Source organism: Coenobita brevimanus, chromosome 101, assembly GCF_032717465.1.
Source record: "Coenobita brevimanus isolate Jiangsu-jjx chromosome 101, ASM3271746v2, whole genome shotgun sequence".
NCBI classification, from domain to species: domain Eukaryota; kingdom Metazoa; phylum Arthropoda; class Malacostraca; order Decapoda; family Coenobitidae; genus Coenobita; species Coenobita brevimanus.
Genome location: NC_137054.1, coordinates 59,363,277 through 59,383,030, shown reverse-complemented (window position 1 = coordinate 59,383,030; position 19,754 = coordinate 59,363,277). Strand labels below are relative to the sequence as shown.

Below are 19,754 nucleotides of genomic sequence, written 5' to 3'. Positions count from 1 at the left end.
AGGTCCTCAGGAAAAAGTGAGGAATGATGGGGAGACTGAAGGGGTAAGACTGAGGGAGTGTCACAGTGTGGTGGGTGCAGAGAGCTGTGGTGAGACGGCGGGAAAGTACTGTGGTGAGGCAGCGGGGGAGTTTAGGGGTAAGCCACGCAGCGATGAAGATGAGACAGACAAGACCTGGGTTCCTCTTCAGTTCTGGTGGTTGTCACAAGGGCAAAGGAAGTGACAGTTGTTTGCCTTGCTGCCTTCTTCTTCCTCTCCAAGAGCTCTCTGTATGGCCTCAAGTGTTGCCATACACTATGTCATATGTCATCATGTCACTCCTTGCTTGCTTTGGGTCCCTGTCCTGGATGTAGGCAATGGTGTCATTAATCTTGACAAATAAACCCTTTAGTGTCTTGATGTCCAGGACACAAATGGGCTTGTCCTCCTCATCATCTCCACCACCCTCCTGTGCCTCCCAGTGAGTTCATTGAACTCCTGTGTGAATTGCTGATCGGTGTGGCTCTCCAGGACATCAGCAGCCTCATCAACCTTGTCAAACCCTGCCTCATGGGAGAGGTTGAGGATTCCATGACAGATGCTCTCCACCTCTGGGAACCCTGTGGAGGATTGAACGTTTTCCAACCTGACTTTCCTCTAGATGGCATTCACTGTGCTTGGTTGTACATTCTTCCAAGCCACCATGATGTTGTTGATGGTGTTCTTGGTGTTATATTTTTTCCAAAACCATCACACTGTGTCAGTCTTCCCAGACTTATTCACCCTCACTATTTGCTCCATGGTGCAGCAGAGGTAGTGGGCCTTAAAAGTGGCAATGACACCTAGGTCCATGAGATGGAACAGTGATGTGTAGAGGGGCAGATACACCACCACTATATTGTTCACCCAATCCTCCATGCCATTATGTGGGTCAGGGCTTTGTTCACCAGGAGGAGAAAGCAGTTGGCCATATTGCTCCAGCATAGTCATGCAGGCAGGGGGACAGGCAACCTGCCATGTAGGATCGGCAGAGTGGAGTTGAGCTAAGCCATTGGATTACTCTCCCTGACAACCCCTAGGTTCTCCCTAGCATACCCTGCCAATGCCTGGGGGTTCTCCCTGTGAAAGATGAGCAGGGGTTTCAGCTTATGGTCCCCCTCTGCATTTGCATGAAGGGTGAGGGTGAGGCAGCCCTTGGCCATCTTAAAGCTTGACGCATGTCATTCTACCCTGCTGATGTAGGTCTTCCAGGAGACATTTCCAAAATGGTCTATCTGATCAGAAGTTCAGGACCTGTTTAAGAGTATTCTCCTGCTCATTGATTGCCTTCAGCTTGGCAGAAAAACCTTCAGCTGCCACATGGTCAGCACTAGCAACCTTCCTGTATATAGTCACAAGTCTAAGACCAGCATGGACCTTAAGCTGCTTGAACTATTGTGTGCATGTCTTAAAATGCTTCTTTACCTCCATTCCTCTCTTTTCCTTGAGATCCTACCACAGATCTAACACTTTGGTGCAGATTAAGATATGATGCAGGGATTGCTTCACTTGGTTTTCATTAACCCATAATGCTAGGAGACTTTCAGTCTCTTCCATACTATGATTCCTAGTTTAACCCCTAGGGTACGCAATTCTCCAGGACGCAAAAACAGGCCTATTTTATGACTATGTTGAAGGTTAAAAGTTTTATGCCTGATTTATAGAGCTTGAATTTACACCTGAAAATGCAAACCCCACCCTCCTAGACCCAACAGTTACTGAGCTATGGCCTGTCAAATTTATAATAGTTACCCGTCATGGCCCTGGCGAGAAAGAAAATACACCACTTGCACCTGTTTTTGCAAAAATATGTACAGAGTCACCAAAAATCAATTTTTTATTTTTGGTGTGTACAGATGTTATAAACCATTGTAATGTGCTTAGAAAAAAATAAAATGGTGATACCCCCCCCCTCCAATAAACGTGATAAACAATAAAAATTGTCATGATAAACAATAAAAATTATCCTCCCCTCCTATCCTCTCTCCATACCTCCAATCTCCTCCCTCCCCATCCCTTCCCTTCCCTTCCCTTGCCTAACCTCCCCTCCCCCTTCCCCTCCCCTCCGAGCTGTCAAATCTACCTAGGGAAAATGGTCATGAATCCCCCCAATAAAAATATGATAAATACTAAAAATTATCCTCCCCTCCTCTCCCTTTCCCATACCTCCAGTCCCCTCCCTCCCCTTCCCTTCCCTCCCCTCCCCTCGCCCAACCTCTCCTCCCCCGTCCCCTCCCCTCCGAGCTGTTAAATCTCACTAGTTTTCGTTTTGTTTAGTTTTTGAAGGCTCCAACATGCCTGCATGTGTCGGCATAAAATAACATTTCTTTTTCAAGTGGGTTTCGAATAAAGACAGCTAAAATAATTGTGATGTGCATATCTCTGTGCAAAGACATGAATAAATTACAGGTAATGATTAAAAAACATGCTCCATAAAGCATAAAAAATACGCAAAATATTCGAGGCCGGGGAGGTAAAGATACTGCGTGCTAGGGGGTGGGGGTGGGGAGAAGTGGTGGGAAGTGGTAAGGCCAGGAGGGGGTGTATGGGGATGGAAGGACGGGAGAAGACCACCACAAGACACAAAGGAAGGGCCCCAGTGGAGTAGAGGGACATGGAGGAAGGGTAAGGGAGAAATACCCTCCCCCCAGATGACTGGGGGGGGAACATGGGGGTAATCAACATGGGAGGGGGGGGGATGCATGAGGAGGGGGTGGGAAAGGTGGTGATGGTGGTAAGAACGGTGGGAGGTGGGGTAGTAACAAGGTAGTGGGATAGAGAGAAGTGGCGAGAGGGAGGTGGGGGGGTACACCCCCCACCGCCTGGTTACGGGCCTGGGTCCCCCCTCTGGTGTGTCCAACACTTAGTTCTGATTGGTTAGAAGCCATCTGCGTTACAGCTGAGGTGGAGCCAGCTGCCACCAGTTTTTTGTGGATAAGAAATTGCACAAAAAGCTTGATTGATGATCTTAGTACTTTAGGGGTTAAGTTGGGTGCTTATCAGTCAGGATAGGCACATTGTGCAATGCAGCTAGGACAGCCTCAGATTTTTTTACTTCAATAAAGACCATGGGCTGGGGCAATTTAAGGGCTTCAACAATCATGTACACCTCCCTGCCTGTCCTCATGGCACATAACAGTGTCCACTTCATATCAAGGGAAAGGGAAAATCTTTCCAATTTAGGCTTGCCCATGGTGCCTTCAGTAGCATTATGCTTTAAACTAGTGTCAGCACCCTTGCTGGACATGATGTCCATGTCACAAATTTCAGAATTTCACACACAAAAAACTTTCACTCCACTTATTATCACACATTGCACTGTTCATTGTACACTTGCATTGTTATATGCCAGTAGTGATGGTGTTTCAATAGCCTTGCTTGTGCAAGACAGTTATGTAACAGGGAATGCAAGGGAGATGATCACAGCTGAAGGACACGTGAGTGAGTAGATGAGCCAGATGGAATTTTTAAAGGGTGGCACAAAGTAGGCCTCGTGCACAGAGATCTCAGCTTGGGGTTTTGTGAGAGCAGGGCCGGATTGACCAGTAGGCCAAGCAGGCCATTGGCCTAGGGTCCACCGGTATCTAGGGGCCCATTGAAACTAATTTGCCACGCAGTGTGCCAGCGTATAACCTTGTTTCAAGTGTACACCGAGTATTTCATTATATAATATATTCACAACAATGAGGGGCCCCTGTACAATAAGTATGGGGCCCGGAGTATGGGGCCCCTGTACAATAAGAATAGGCCTGCCGTGGTCTTCAACTGGTGGGCCATGGCCCTCAGGTGGGCCACAGACGAGGCCCTATAGTAAATGAAGAAAATTAGATAAGATAATATATATATATATATATATATATATATATGTGTGTGTGCATGGATGTATCTGTCTATCTATATATTTATAAATAGATAGATAGATAGATAGGTTAGATGAAATAATAAAATATATATATATAGATAGATAGATAGATAATAGATAGATGATAGATAGATAGATAGATATGGAAGAAGAGCATAAGAGAGTATGGATCAGTTGGGTCAAGGATTGTGTGGGTAAGATTAAAAGTTGGAATACAAATGTGAGCGATTGTGTGTGTGTATGCGCCAACGCAAGATCGTGCAAGCAGAGTGAGAGAAGAGTTCTGGACAAATGTGGAAGTGTGCATGGAAAAGTTTGGAAGGAATAAGAGAGTGTTTTTGATCGGTGATATGAATGGTAAAGTAGGGAATGTGAAGGTGGATGGAATAGTTGGTGAGTGGGGTGTGCCTGCTGAGATAGATGAGAATGGCAGTGTGTTAGTGGACATTTGTGCTGGGAGGGGGTTGGTGATAGCCAATTCCCTCTTCAGGCACAAAATGATCCACAGGTATACATGGCAAGTGATGAGAAGGGTGAGTGGTGAACTGAATGAAGGGAAGGCAATGATTGATTATGTGTGTGTGGATGAAAGGATGCGAAAATGTGTAATGGATGCAAGAGCTTAAAGAGGTTGGGGGAGTGGACTTTCTGACCACTACATGGTGGTGGCCAGAATCAAGGTTCAATTAAGATGGAGAAATAGAAGAAGGGAAGGACGGGAAGAAAGAGTATTTGTAAGGAGAGTGGAAAGGTTACAAGAGCATGAGAAAAAGGCAGAGTATAAGAAAGTGGAGGAACAATTGGGCAAAATATGAATTGGAGCAGATGGGGGACGTGGAAGGTGTGTGCAGGATATTTACAGAAGAAATATATGCAGCGTGTGATGTGGTGTGTGGGATGAAGAGAAGACGGAGGGGTGTGCAAGGAACAGTGTGGTGGAATGAAGAGGTAAGACAGGCTGTGGCACAAAATAAGAAAGCATACAATGAATGGATGAGAAAATAGGGGCATGGAAGAAGTTGAGAGGCGGAAGAGAAAGTTATATGTAGAAAGAAAGAGAGAGGTGAAAAGATTAGTAAGAGAGAGTAAGAAGAGAGCATATGAGGAATTTGGAAGGAACTTGAATGTAAAGTGGAGGGACTGTAAGAAAATGTTCTGGAAAGAGGTGAAAAGAGTAAGACAGGGTGGAAGTGAAGTTAGCAGGGGAGTGAAGATAAAAATGATAGATTACTAGTGGAGAAGGGAGAAAAAGTAAGCAGATGCAGAGAACACTGTAAGGAATTGTTGAACATAGAGGATGGAAGTAATGCAATTATAAGTGGCTGGGGAATGGCTAGGAGAAGGAGGGAGGTGAGAAGACAGGAAGAAATCAGTAGGAAAGAAGTTGTGGAAGCATTGAAGAAAGTGAAATTGGGGAAATCCCCAGGAATTGATGGAGTGTGTGGTGAAATGTTGAAGTATGGGGGAAAGATAGTAGTAGAATGGATGTGGAAAATGTGCAGATTTGTCTGGGAGGAAAGTAGAGTCCCGGAGGACTGGAAGTCAGGTATAATTATCCCCTTATACAAAGGGAAAGGGGAAAAAGAAGTGTGTGGTAATCGCAGGGGCATCTGTCATCTTAGTATAATAGAAAAAGTGTATGGTAGGATACTTATTGACAGAGTTAGAAAAAGAACAGAGGAATTAGTTGGAGAAGAACAGGGAGGATTTAGGAAGGGAGGAGGTTGTGTAGATCAGATATTCATTCTTAGGTCTTTAGTGGAAAAGTTTCTAGAGAAGGGAAAGACGTTGTGTACCGCTTTCATGGATTTGGAGAAAGCATATGACAGGGTGGATAGACAAGGATTGTGGAAAGTATTGAGAATATATGGAGTAGATGGGAAGTTGTTGAATGCTGTGAAAAGTATGTATGATGGTGCTAAGGCTACAGTGCGTGTGGATGGTGAACTGAGTGAATTTTTCTCTTTGAAGGTTGGGTTGAAACAGGGATGTGTCATGTCTCCATGGTTGTTCAATCTATACATGGATGGGGTAATAAAAGAGGTACAAGGTAGGGTAATGGATGTTGGAGTGGCCCTGGTGAGAGAGGGTAGTGTTTGGAAACTTCCTGTACTGTTGTTTGCAGATGATACTGTGTTGTTGAGTGAAGACGAAGGGGAGCTGCAAGGCTTGGTGGATGAGTTTGGGAGAGTGTGTAAGAAACGGAATCTAAAGGTGAATGTAGGGAAGAGTAAAGTGATGGTCTTTGAGAGAGGTGAAGTCAGTGAATGTACAGCGAGGTTGGATGGTGAGGAATTGGAAAATGTGAGTACGTTTAAGTACTTGGGTAGTGTGATGAGTAAGGATGGAGGTTTGGAGGATGAAGTGCTTGAAAAGGTACAGCAGGGAAGAAAAGTTGCTGGTTCCTTGAAAGCAGTGATAAGAAGCAGGGAAGTGAGCATGGAAGTGAAAAAGTTACTACATGACAGTATTGTGATACCAACTCTAACATATGGAAGTGAAGCTTGGACGTTGTTGGAAGGACACAAGTCAAGAGTGAGAGCAGTGGAAATGAGTTATTTAAGAGGAGCCTGTGGAGTCATGTGGAGAGACAGGCTGACAAATGAGGATATAAAGGAGCGTTGTGGTGTGGAAGTGGATGTGATAGGAAGCATTGGGAGGAACACACTGAGGTGGTTTAGCCATGTGGAGAGGATGGAGGGTGAAAGAATGACGAAAAGAGTGTTTGTGAGTGAGGTGGTAGGGGGAAGAGGGAGGGGGAGACCGAGGATGAGATGGTGGGATGGAGTGGAGAGATATATGAGAGAGGGGGGTGTGAGCTGGGAGTGGGGCAGTGAAATGGTAGGGAACAGGGCGACATGGAGGCGATTTGTTTGTAGCCACCCCAAACGGGATTGAGGCATCTGGCAATAGATAGATAGATAGATAGACAACATGAGGGGCCCCTGTACAATAAGTATAGGGCCCGGAGTATGGGGCCCCTGTACAGTAAGAATAGGCCCGCCATGGTCTTCAACTGGTGGGCCACAGACTAGGCCCTGTTGTAAATGAAGAAAATTAGAATATATATATATATATATATATATATATATATACTGTATATATATATATATAATATATATCCTACGTGTCAAGTGGGGTTGGTGGAGGATTAGTGCCCCTCCCTGTAAAACAATTAACTCTAAGCCTTGTCCACCCCGTTTGGGATACATGGCGTCTGGCAATGAATGAATGATGAATGTATATATATACATATATATATATATATCCCTCCAGTATCCTATGTAATAGAGCCAAAAGTTTGTCTGGAAATTGGGATTGTCCAAAAATTGAGAAAATGCCTCCTGGACAGGTACTTATGGACCGTAACCCAGCCTGACTTAGAAAACCACCTACATAACTCCTTACCGGACATGCATAGCACCTATTTAAGACCCTGTTCACACAAATAAGGGACAGAAATTAAGAAATAAATGAAAAAGAACCAGAGAATGAGGATTTAGAGGTCAGTATGGAAAAAATTTAGCGGTATCCAGGGTACTTACAACACGTCCGTGGCCATCGTGATGAATAACCCGCCTCCTCTCAGACTCTGACAGTAAGAAGGTGCACCAGAAGCACCTGCAGTAATCCAGTGTTACACTGCACTTAATCCTTTACTCTCTGAATTCTAATTTCTTCATACTGCACATTCTGTTCTTTACACTGCACAACACTGTAAATTCCCGTGTAGTCTATTGGCGAGTTTTTGCTGTTTATTCACTGTCAGAGTTCGAGAGTAGGTGTTGCAAGTGGCCGAGGGTCGCGTCGCTGGGATGTGTTGATGGACTACCCACTGCAGACGACTCTGAAGATACCCACAAACTCACGTCCAGTGGCGACTCCACCATGGTCGATGTGCTGGGCTGTGGCTTGGAGGTGGAAGGCCTGTCTTGGGGAGGCAGTGGTGTGGAGCCAGGGCTGGGCACGATGGGGTCACGGGCCTGAAGAAACTGTCAATGATTGATTGACCTATGGAATGGCGATTCTGATGAGTGGTACCATTCTTTGAAGGCATGGTTTACAGTCCAGATCTTCAAAGACTTGTTCCACCGCCACTTCGTCAAGGAGGTCATACATTACCAGATTAAGACACTGGGAATTCCACGCGACCAGGTAAAGGCCCTCTTTCTCCTCGACAATGCACCTGCCCACCCATACGACAAGGACTTGGTGGCTGAGAATGGCCGTATTAGGTGCATGTTTCTGCCACCTAATACGACTGCTCTCATCCAACCAATGGACCAAGGAGTGATCGTGGCAACAAAGCGCCTATACCGAAGGAAGGTCCTGGACGAGGTGATGGTTGTTCTCAAGGACGAGGACGAGCGCAGGGAGGGACGGGACACGCGAGGCCAGCGGACTTTGGAAAACCTTTGCCGCTACAACATCAAGTCTGCAATCTACAACTGGGCCAGTGCATGGAAGGAAGTCCCTGTCAAGACTCTAGAATATGGTTGGTCTCATCTGCTTCTCGGAACGGATGTGGAGTACGATTTTCTAGGTTTTGATATGGATGACTTCCATGCACGTCTACGTACGCATGGCGACGATGTTGATGTGGACGATGTGCGTGAGTGGTTGGATGACGATGAGGGCGATCCTGGGTATCAGACATTGTCTGATATCGAGATCGCATCTTCAGTTGCAGGTGTCAGTACCCAGCTTGAAGATTCCGACAAGGACGGCAACGATGATGAGGACTCCTCTCAGCATGACACTACTCCAGCCATCCCCAAGCTGAGCGCACTCCGAGAACACCTAGAGTTCGTTCTCGACTACCTGGAACACCCGGACTGCGACAGGGAGATGGGGCCCTTGGGACTTGTGGAGGAAGTGCGTGCTTTCAGGCAGCGCATCATCAATCGTCAGAATCGTCGTTCCTTGCGTCAATCAACGATTGACAGTTTTTTCAGGCCTGTGACCCCCGCTGTGCCCAGCCCTGGCTCCATTCCATTTGCCTCCCCAAGACAGGCCCTCATGCTCCGAGCCACAGCCCAGCACATCAGCCACGGTGGAGTCACCGTCCGACGTGAGTTTGCGTCTATCTTCAGAGTCGTCTGCAGTGGGTACGCCATCACCACGACCCAGCAACGCACCCCTAGGTCACCTGCCAGTGATACTCTCGGACTCTGACAGTGATTAAGCAGCAAGAACTTCTCCACTAGACCACACGGGAATTTACAGTGTTGCGTAGTGAAAAAAACGTGTGTTGTGTTAAGGATTTACAGTTGTGAGTGAGAAGACAATTTTGGAACAAAATTTAACGTAAATAGACTTGTTTGTTTTTGCTTTAGAAAATGGTTAGAAGAGTGGGAAATGTTAAAGTGCAGAGTGCAGCACTTAGTAAGATACAATGGAGCATAAGTTAGACAAGAGTGCGCACTGTGAAGAGAACGGACTTCTGAGTGCGATTGACTCATTTCAGTGCAAGACTTCATGAACAGTGTACTGCAAGTGCTTCAGGAAATCCTTCTTACTGTCAGAGTCCGAGAGGAGGCGTTTATTCATCGAGATGGCCATGGACTTGCTGTAAGTAGGCAGAATGTTTCATACTGTACTTTTTTCCATACTATACTTACCTCAGACACCTCATTTCACTCTTTAATGTCCTTTATTGGTGTGAATAGGGCGTTAGGAGCTATGCATGTGCAGTAGGAAGGTGTTTTTCTGAGTTAGGCTAGGTTAGGGTCCATAAGTACCAGTCCAGGAGCCAGGGACTTGTACGTACAGTAAACCCTCATTATATGATGGGGTTCCGTTCCTGAAAACCCCATCGTAAAGCAATCCATCGTATAGCAATCCCATTATAACATGGAGTCAATGGGGATACGTTCCCAGACGTGCCTAAACTCTCACATACACACACCTCAGCACTCACATACATGAAATATCCTTATTTTTAAACATTTAAAGTAACACATTAATAGTGAATAAAGAGAAAAAACATGAAAACTACAGTATACAGTAGATCTTACCTTTACTGAAGCAAGCAATGGTTGTTTATGTGGTTCCTAGACAATTCGCCATGAAGTCGACAATTCGTCGTCATAATATGGACGTTCCCTGTCAGGACAATTCCTCGTCATTCTATAAATATACTTATTACTGATTAACTGATACTTTAATAAGTAATTCTCAGGGGGATCTATCAAAGTCTATTTTCATTCAGTAGCATTGGCTTTGGATATCATTTGTAAGTTGCATTTTTAGACAATATTTAACTTGTTTCTACCTTGCTGTAGTTGACTTTGAATTATGTTCTAGCATCACCCACAGCTGTTTTCATTAATTTCCATTGGTACTACAACATCCTGGGTATATTTTAAAACGACTTTGAAGAGGTACAAGTACAGTACTAAAAAACTAGTGTACTTCCTAAATAAACTGATATGAAAATAAACGACGGGGAATCATCCTGACGACGAAAAGTCCCGATGGCGAATTGTCTTGTTATTGTTGTGATGGCGAATTGGCTTGATGGCGAAATATCCCGAAACATTTATATAGACTTAACATGAAGATTATTTGTATAATTCCAAAGTATGCCGATCGTTCACTTAAGGTAATTAAGCATTTATATAAATGCCACTGTCTCGTATGTACCCCTATGCTAAGATGAAGGATCGATCATAAATCAGCTGATTCACGTTTCAATATATTATTATTTTTCATTTAATGCCCATGATTTGATGCCATATTTTACATTTACTATATAAACAATAAACCACCATCACTTTTATAACTTACATAATTAAAAAACTAGTGTACTTGCTAAATAAACTGATACGTAAATAAATGATGGGGAATCGTCCTGACGGCGAATTGTCCCGACTCGGCCTCACAGTCACAGGGACTCACAGCCCTCACTCATCAATGTCAGAACTGCCTGGCTGGGCAGGGCTGGCTGGCTGGGCAGGGCTAGCTAATGAGGCTGGACCGGTGGACAAGTGTGTGTGGTCTAATGCCGACAGTGTGAGGACGTTTTTGTTGCGTTTGCACATTCGCTGTTCACTGAGCCGCGGATGATCCATCGTTGTTGCAAATCGTTCCCATTGTATAGTGGGCATAGGGTACTAAAATTTTGACATTGTATAAGCGAAATATCGTACAAAGAGGCATCGTATAATAAGGGTTTACTGTACCCAGAATGTTGAATATTGTATGAACCTACCTCAAAAACCTCATTTTATGCTTCTTTTGCATTTATTTCAGTCTTTTATGTGCCTTATTGGTGTGATTTGGGTCTTAAATAGATGCTATGCATGTCCAGAGGGAGTTGTATAGGTGTTTCACTGAGTTAGGGTCCATAAGTACAAGTCCATAAGCTGGAGCCCAATATCCGGACAGGACCACTATCCGGACCTGCCTATGGCTCTATTACGTCGGATATTGGAGGGATTACTATATATATATATATATATATATATATATATATATATATATATATATATATATACATACACACACACCCACTGATTGATTTAGGACCTACACACAGAATTGCTATGGGAGAGTTGTGTGTCTTAGCTTTATGTTTCCACCTCTACCAAATGAATTTTGGGGACAGGAATTAACTGGCAACTCCTCTGGTGTTGACGGGAGGTGGTGAAACACTCAGCACATCAGTGCTTGCCCAGAAGCGAGAGTGGGAGTATATGTTCCAGTCGTTCCAAGCTTGCACCTCCCCCTTTTTTCGTATGCATTACTGTTTGCCCTGTTATTTTCCTATAGTCGAGTTTTCATGCCAGGAAAGTACTGCTTAAGGGATGAGAGGGTCCGTATCATTGCATGGAGGCAAGATAATGTCCCTATCAATAGGATTTGCGAACGTACTGGATATACAATGTCAACCGTCATGAAGATTCTTGCTGCAGCGTGCAGCCTCCCACCTGATGTTTTACCAAAGCACAAGTATGGCGGTGGAAAGAAGATGATGACTTCCAGAGGTAAAGATACGCTTCTGAAGAGGGAAGTAAGCAGGAATCCTCGACTGATAGAAGCAGAATTAAAGATAATGCATCCCCAGCTGTTACAAGATGTTTCAATTTGAACTATCCAACACCACTTCCAGAAGGAGCTGGGTTTGCCAAGCTACACTGCAGCCAAGAAACCTCTTCTCACTGACCACATGAAGAAGCAGCGCATTCAGTTTGCCAAGAAGTATGCGCACTGGACATCGGATGAGTGGAGAAAAATTATGTTTTCCAATGAAAGCACATTTCAAGTGTTCAAGGTGCATTCTGCCAAGGTTCGTCACCTTGCCTCCCATAATCGTTATGACCCTGCTTACACATTGCAGACTGTTAAGCACCCACAATCAGCAATGGTATGGGGATGTTTCTCAGGTGAAATGGGAAGGGGAGGCCTCCACTTTCTTCCTAAGAACTTGATGATGAATGGTGGCCGGTACATTCAAGTTCTGAAAGATCATTTGTTAAACTTTTTTGCTATTCATGGGTGCGACTTTTTCATGCACGATTCAGCTCCATGTCACGAGTCAAGAAAGGTGACAAAATGGCTTCAGGATAATCGGATTGAGGTCTTCAACTGGCCTAGCAAGAGTCCAGATCTAACTCTGATAGAAAACTGCTGGACAAAGATGATGAAAATCATGGCAGAAAAGAAGACACCCAATCTGGATAACCTCAAGACTGAACTGACAAATGTTTGGTGCAAAGAAATGTCCTTAAGATTACTCTAGAGATCTAAGTGATTCCATGCCAAAATGCATCCAATTGGTCCTGAGACACAAGGGAAACATGATTTCATATTAATGAATGGCATTTCATGAACATTGTGATATACTATGATTTCTGCTTTTTTTAAAACCTTGTGGGGGGAGGTCCTAAGTCAATTTGAGGCAGTATACATATATTATATATCTATATCTATCTATCTATCTATCTATCTATATATATATATATATATATACAGTAACCCCTCCAATATCCGGATCAATAGAGCCATAGGCAGGTCCGGATAGTGGTCCTGTCCGGATATTGGGCCCCAGCTTATGGACTTGTACTTATGGACCCTAACTCTGAAAAACACCTATACAACTCCCTCTGGACATGCATTGCACCTATTTAAGACCCAAATCACACCAATAAGGGACATAAAAGACTGAAATAAATGCAAAAGAACCATAAAATGAGGTTTTAGAGGTGAGTTTATACAATATTAAACATTCTGGGTACTTACAAGTCCCTTGCTCTTGGACTGGTTTGAACCGCCAGTTTGCAGTCCACAGTTAATCCTCTGCACTCTAAATTCTAATTTCTTAACACTGCACAACACTGTAAATTCCCGTGTGTTCTAGTGGCAAGGTATTGCAGTTTATTCACTGTTTATTCACAAAAAACAAGCACCTGTGGCTTGCACTGTTATGAGTATCTGCTCTCCATCGGAGTTAAGCTGTGACTGTTGATGTTGGTGGGGCAATAGAGTTGCCAGATCGCAACAGCCACATTACCAATCTCCTCAACTTTCATTGTCAAATATAACTTTTCATTACCAAATTCGTAAAGCTAGCATATATTCTTCACTAATTATATATACAAGTGGAAATACATGTAATCCCTCTCCTTATAGCTAACACCATGTTGATTATTTTCACACTATGTAGGGTAGCAGATTAATCAGAGAGAGCAAACAATCCACCATCTCCATCCTGTGTATCCTCATACATGTGAAAAATCCATTTGGTAATGCATTATTCTAATTCATTACCAAACGAATTTTTCATTACCAAATTGGCCCACAATTGGTAATGAAAAATACCAAATGGCAACCTGACAGGGGAGGGGGGAGGGGGAGGAAGGAAGGGGTGAAGGGACCATGGTGTAACAGCTGTTTGGCGCCAGGCGGGAATTTCAAATTATGGGAGGGAAAAAATTCAGATTTTTTTCGAATTTTTTGCGGTTTTTGGCCCATTTTGGGAATAATGGATCCCAGGAGGATTATGTCCGGTTAGTGGGGATGTTCGGATATTGGGCGTTCGGATATTAGAGGGATTACTGTGTATATATATATATATATATATATATATATATATATTTAATAATATAACAGAGGAAGGAAAAACAAATGAATAAAAAAAAAATAATCCATACACCAGATTACTGGTGTCCTCTGTTCATGAAATATCTGTAACAGTTAGACCTGAACAGCTGTAGGTTGAAGTTTGGAGGGAAACAACTCTGGGGAAGCCAGTTCCTAAGAGATGCAGTACGGGGAATGAAAGAATGTGGCTGAGTGACATTCCAGTCATGAGCACTACCAGATGCCCGTGTAGCATGAGGAAGACATGGAGAGATGGCACCATGGATGCAACTTTGTCTGAGCATTTCCCATAAAAATATCTGTAAAATAATGCAAGGGAGGCAACATTCCTTCTTACTTGTAGGGGAGGTAGTTTATTTGTAATGGCAGGGTTGTTATAATTCTAACAGCCTTGTTCTGAATTTTGTCTAATTGTTTTAATGCCACCTCTCCACATCCATTCCACAAGGGTGAGCAATATTCAAGCAGAGAGCGCACATGACTCTTCTAACTTTCAGTTAGCTGCTTGTCAGCGAAGAAGTTACGGAGTCTGTACATTAGTTCAAGTTTCTTTGAGGCGGTTTTAGCAAGTGATCTAACATGAGAGGTCCAGCTGAGGGCATTGGTAAGTGAGACGCTGAGAATTTCAATACTTTTGGAGATGGGAATATTAGTAGTACTGAAGGTAATATATGAATCTGGCAATATCTGTCTATTAGTAAATTGTATATATTTAGTTTTACTAGCATTAAATGAGACAAGGTTGTTTTGTCCCCATTCACTGATCGTAGATAGGTCTTGATTTATGGAGATGGCTGTACCAAGTTGAGAGGTAGAGATATTAGACTTTGTAAATGGGTGTCTGAGTGTGAATGAACTATGTAGTGTTGAGTCATCTACATATGAATGGATGGGATTGTAGGTGACAGATAAGAGATCATTAACATGAACCAGGAACAGGGTTGGCGTCAGAACTGATACCTGTGACACACCGGCGTTAATTGAGTGGAAGTTGGAATATACATCATCTACTTTTACTTTTATTTTCCTTTCACAGAGATATGAGGAAATCAAAGGAACAAAAGGTGTTAGTCCATAGCAAGGGAGTTTGGACAGCAGGGAATGGTGCCATACTCTATCGAAAGCTTTAGAAATATCAAGAGCTACTGCATGAGTTTCTCCATGTAGGTCAGTTGATTGATGGATGATATGAGTTAGGAGATTGAGTATGTCAATGGTGGATCTTTCATGGCAAAAACCGTATTGTCTATTACTAATTAAGTTGTTGGATTCAAGATGTTTAACAATGTGCTTATTGATTAAAGTTTCAAATACCTTACCAAAAGAAGATGTGACTGCTATTGATCTGCAATCAGAGGGGTCAGAGGAACTTCCTTTCTTCGGACTTGGGTGGATATTGGCCTCTTTCCATGATTTTGGGAATGAAGAAGTATGTATGCATAGTCTGAGTAATTTAGCTAGAACAGAGGCTAGTTCATGGGAACACTCCTTCAAAACATTTGGCGGAATTCCATCTGGGCCTGGAGCTTTGTTTGTAGGTAAATTGTCTAGGATGGATTTTACGTATCTTGTCTGTATTTTAAGTGGAACAATTTAAGGAGAGTTAAGTTCTAGTACTGGAACATTCTGGCTGGGATCGTCTGTGGTAGAATTTTTGGCAAATGTACTGGCAAAAATATCTACTTTTGCACGTGGTTCATTTTTAATGTTGCCATCTGAAGATTTTAGTGGGGGAATGGATGATGACTTATTAAAGTTATTATTGAAAGAATTAAGAGTTGACCAAAATATACTATTGTCATTAGGGTTGTTAAGTAGTTTTGATGCTTGCTTTTGAAGAAAGTTAGATTTAGCTAGATTTATTACAGCTTTTGCATGATTCTAGCAATTTTAAATTGAGGGAGTGATTCAGATGTTTTTTATTTTAAGTAAGAGTTATATGCTAATGACTTTTGGGCTGTTGCTCTGGCACAGTTGCCATCAAACCATTTGGAGAGTTCTATCTTTCAGTGAACTGTTGACTTGATATGAATAAATCCATACCAGCTGGTATTAAGTCGCAAATGTGGGACTGGGTAGAATTGGGATCACTAGTGAAGAAAGACTGCCATGGAATGTCAACAAGATAATTTTTAAATCCATCCCAGTCTGCCCTATCAAAGTGCCTTCGGGTCATCCTGACAGGGTCAGAACGATGAGGTGTGGGGGTGTTAACTAATGAGGCTTTGATGAGATTGTGGTCAGAGGATCCAAGTGGTGACAGTACCTCTATCCTGTATTGATCTGGATTATTTGTCAAGAATAAATCCAAGAAATGGGCATTATGGTCAGGATTATCAGGTATTCTGGTTGGATGCTTTACCAGCTGGGTGAGATTAAACGATTCCGCAAACAGCTTGCACTCTAGACCAGCATCATCAGTCCTGGCAGAGTGCAATAACCATTCAACATTATGTATGTTAAAATCATCCAAAATGGTAATTTCGGTGCTAAGGGCAAGGTTAAGGTTACTCAACTGTGTGGATATGGAATCAGATACACTGGGTTCCGAAGAAGCATTGGGGGGGCGATAGACTACACAGATGTATCTGGTAATATTTTGACAATTTAGTTTATGCAATGAGTAATCAAAACTGAGTGAAGTGAAGTTTATAATTGTATCGACTGCATATTGGGATTTGATATAACAACAGGTGCCGCCCTTGTTATGGAAGTTTGTGAGGAGATGGTAACCGGGAAAACAAAATGGGGATATATCAGTAGAGGGTGAGATTTGTGGTTCTGTGAGGAAAAGGGCCAGAGGGGATATGGATTGAAGGAAAAAATGAACTGAGTTTAAATGTGTACTAAGGCCACGGATGTTGGTTAAGAATAAGGCTGCACTTTCACTTCTCCACTGACGAGCATCACTGGATATTGCAAGAGTCACTGCCGGCACAGGTGCTTGATGGTGACCAGGAGGACCCTGTGCCTCCAGCCCTACCCTGCTGGTGGTGGCAGTCCGAGGTACCACCCCATTTGATAGTACCATTGCAGCGGCCATTGCTAAAGAAAGTGAATAGGTGTGGTATGTTATGCATGTGTAGTGTGGTGTAGACGGTTGAAGGTAGAGGTATTATGAGAGCATGCTGGCCTACTCTCTATGTAGATGAATGCACTGAAAATGTTCAGCAAAGGGAGATGGTCAGGATCAAGGCCTGAGGGCTGGTGAAACAGGAGCTCCAGCTCTCCCTATCACCAGCTTGCCATCCATCTTGGGAGTACTGCCCTGTTCTACTGGTGCTACAGTCTACTCCTCACAGTATATATGTTGAAACATGCAAACATATGTTGAAACATGCAAATATTTCTATAAATTTGGGGGCCCATTGATGAGTTTGGCCTGGGGCCCACAAGTAGGTAAATCTGGCCCTGTGCACAAGTAAACACTGGATGGTCATCCTGGCTCATATGTCTGACTGACAGTTTGCCCTGGCAGCACTGCATACACATGTGATTGTTGATTGCAGCCACCACAGTTATTGTACTGTAAGTCTTGTTATACCCAACCCTCTTTTACCAAATTTCAGTTTCAATGACCACGTTGAGCTGGCCGAATGTTATGTTCATCTAATGAATTTTGTATGGTAAAAGAATGGATGCACGGGAAACACCGTCCAGCGTGGTGTCCCTACACACACACACTCCCAACCATGCTCCTCTGCATCCTGTAGAATGTTGCATCAGTCTCTGGATGACCAGCATTGTGAGAGGAGCCATAAATAGAGCATTTATTGAAAAAAAGAGCCATTTAGAACTATGTTATTATGTATGACTGTACAACCGAATAATGTCCTGTAGTTAACAATCTTTGTTCAGTAAAAGCCACAACACCAGGGAAATTACCGCACAGCATGGTGTTTGGCTTTAAAGAACAATCTGCTTTAATGTCAAGGGTCTGGTACCAATTAGTTTGTTATATCAAGGGTGTATTGTTATATCAAGGGTGTACTGTATAAGCAAATTCCACAGTCGTTAACCTGAAACTGGGTACAGTACACTCTCAATTATCCTGTGTAATTCAGCCAATCCCCTCACCGGATATTGCAGAACACCAGATGTAGCATAGATACCCCCATTTGGCTGACCATTCAGCGTCAAGCCAGATAATGTGTCACTATCCTTCTCAGTCCTCTATCATAGAAACTTTCCCACAATATTACCCATTTGCAAAAGATTAAAATCAAGCATAAAATACAATACAGTATTGATACAGTACATATAGTACAGTAATGCAGTACAAAATATAACCGCAATCATACTGTACTCACCTAGTGAGTGGTAGATGTGCACAGATACATCCTCACTATACAGTAGTGAGAGCATTGAGGGGCCACAAGGTTAGTCACAACACTACAGCAACAAGCGAGGTACGGGAGGTCGTAGACTAAGTCACCGCACTAGGGTTTAGCCACCACATAGGTCACAAGAGCAGAGCTCACAGAGACTTCCTCACTGTACAGCATCCACAGATGAGACTGAGAGAGCGATGTTAGGCTCAGCGCGTTGGGTGGGCCATCGCATTGTGATCGGTTGGTGTGTTGTGGGGACTGCCCATGTGTTGATTGTGTCCCACATCTGAGCCGGATGATACACCATACCACCGGAAAGTGCATAATACCGCCGATTGCTTCTCATTTCAGGGTCGAGTATTGCCTGATTTTACCGGATATTGTTTTTATAGAGCTGAGCAAAAAGCATTGGACCAGATATTGTTATGATGGATAACTGAGTTTGCTTAACTTTTTAAAATTTGTTTTTAAATGTTCTGTCGACTGATCACATACTCAGTCATTGCATGCCAGCGCAAGACTATCCTACCATTTCTGCAATTTGTTCAACACCTGCTGCTTTACTATTCATTGACCCATTCAGTCACATCACTTCTGTGAGTAGCACCTTCTCAGACACCACATTCCTTCACTGTGCACTACTGTTCACAATCATATTAACCATTCATTTGTTCATTTCAGTCTCATTCATTAGTTTTTTAAAATAGTCTTGCCATATGCCCATTGTATCATTTCATTAAATTACTATTTTCCATTTCGGTCCCTTGCAATATCACACTTTCAGCCATATTCATACATTAATAGGGGAACAGATTACAATATTTGTACTTATAACAAATATGACTCTTGCAGGGCCCATACATGTTTCAACCGACTGGATCTACCACCATACCCCTCACCTGAGATGCTGTATGACAAGCTGCTCCTGGCTGTGGAGGAGACATCAACATTTGGCATTGAATGAGTCACTGAAATAAAGTAAAAGAAAGAGATGATAGTTCTGGGATGCAAGTGAATAGTAGAGAGAGAAAAAATAAGACTGAAGCTCAGTAAAAATGCAGAAACTAGAAGAGAAGAAAGCAGAGGGGTATCGGCTAAAGCAGAAAAAGTTACGTTGTTAAAAATTTTATGGAAAAAAAAAGAACCATGGCAAGTAAAAGTGAAAAAATGAAGAAAAAAAGTGAAATAGAACATGGAGAAATTAAAACCAAACAAAAAAATAACAGTAGTGCAGTAGCTGTTTCAGTCAGTTACAGAGATGAGGACCTCAGCAAGTGGCCCTCCAAACTAGCTCACACACAAACATCAGCAACACATTATCATTTTCAGGTTAGCCTCTAAGCCTCAGCAACAGTCCTGTGATAGCATCTGTTGCAGTCTTTTGGACATTTTTGTCTCTAGTACCATTCATGGTACTGTGGTATTTGGCCACCCCGTTT

At 43.0% G+C, this 19,754-nt stretch overlaps 1 protein-coding gene across 1 annotated transcript in view; it reads left to right on the top strand.

Annotated features, from left to right (window-relative positions):
* Hecw (Hecw ubiquitin protein ligase) overlaps nt 1-19,279 on the top strand; it is a 288,203-nt gene extending 268,924 nt beyond the window's left edge. The window contains exon 7 of the mRNA XM_080284513.1: nt 19,168-19,279. Coding sequence (XP_080140639.1) covers nt 19,168-19,279 — 112 coding nt within the window. The remainder of the gene's footprint in view (nt 1-19,167) is intronic.
* Nucleotides 19,280-19,754: the final 475 nt, after the last annotated feature.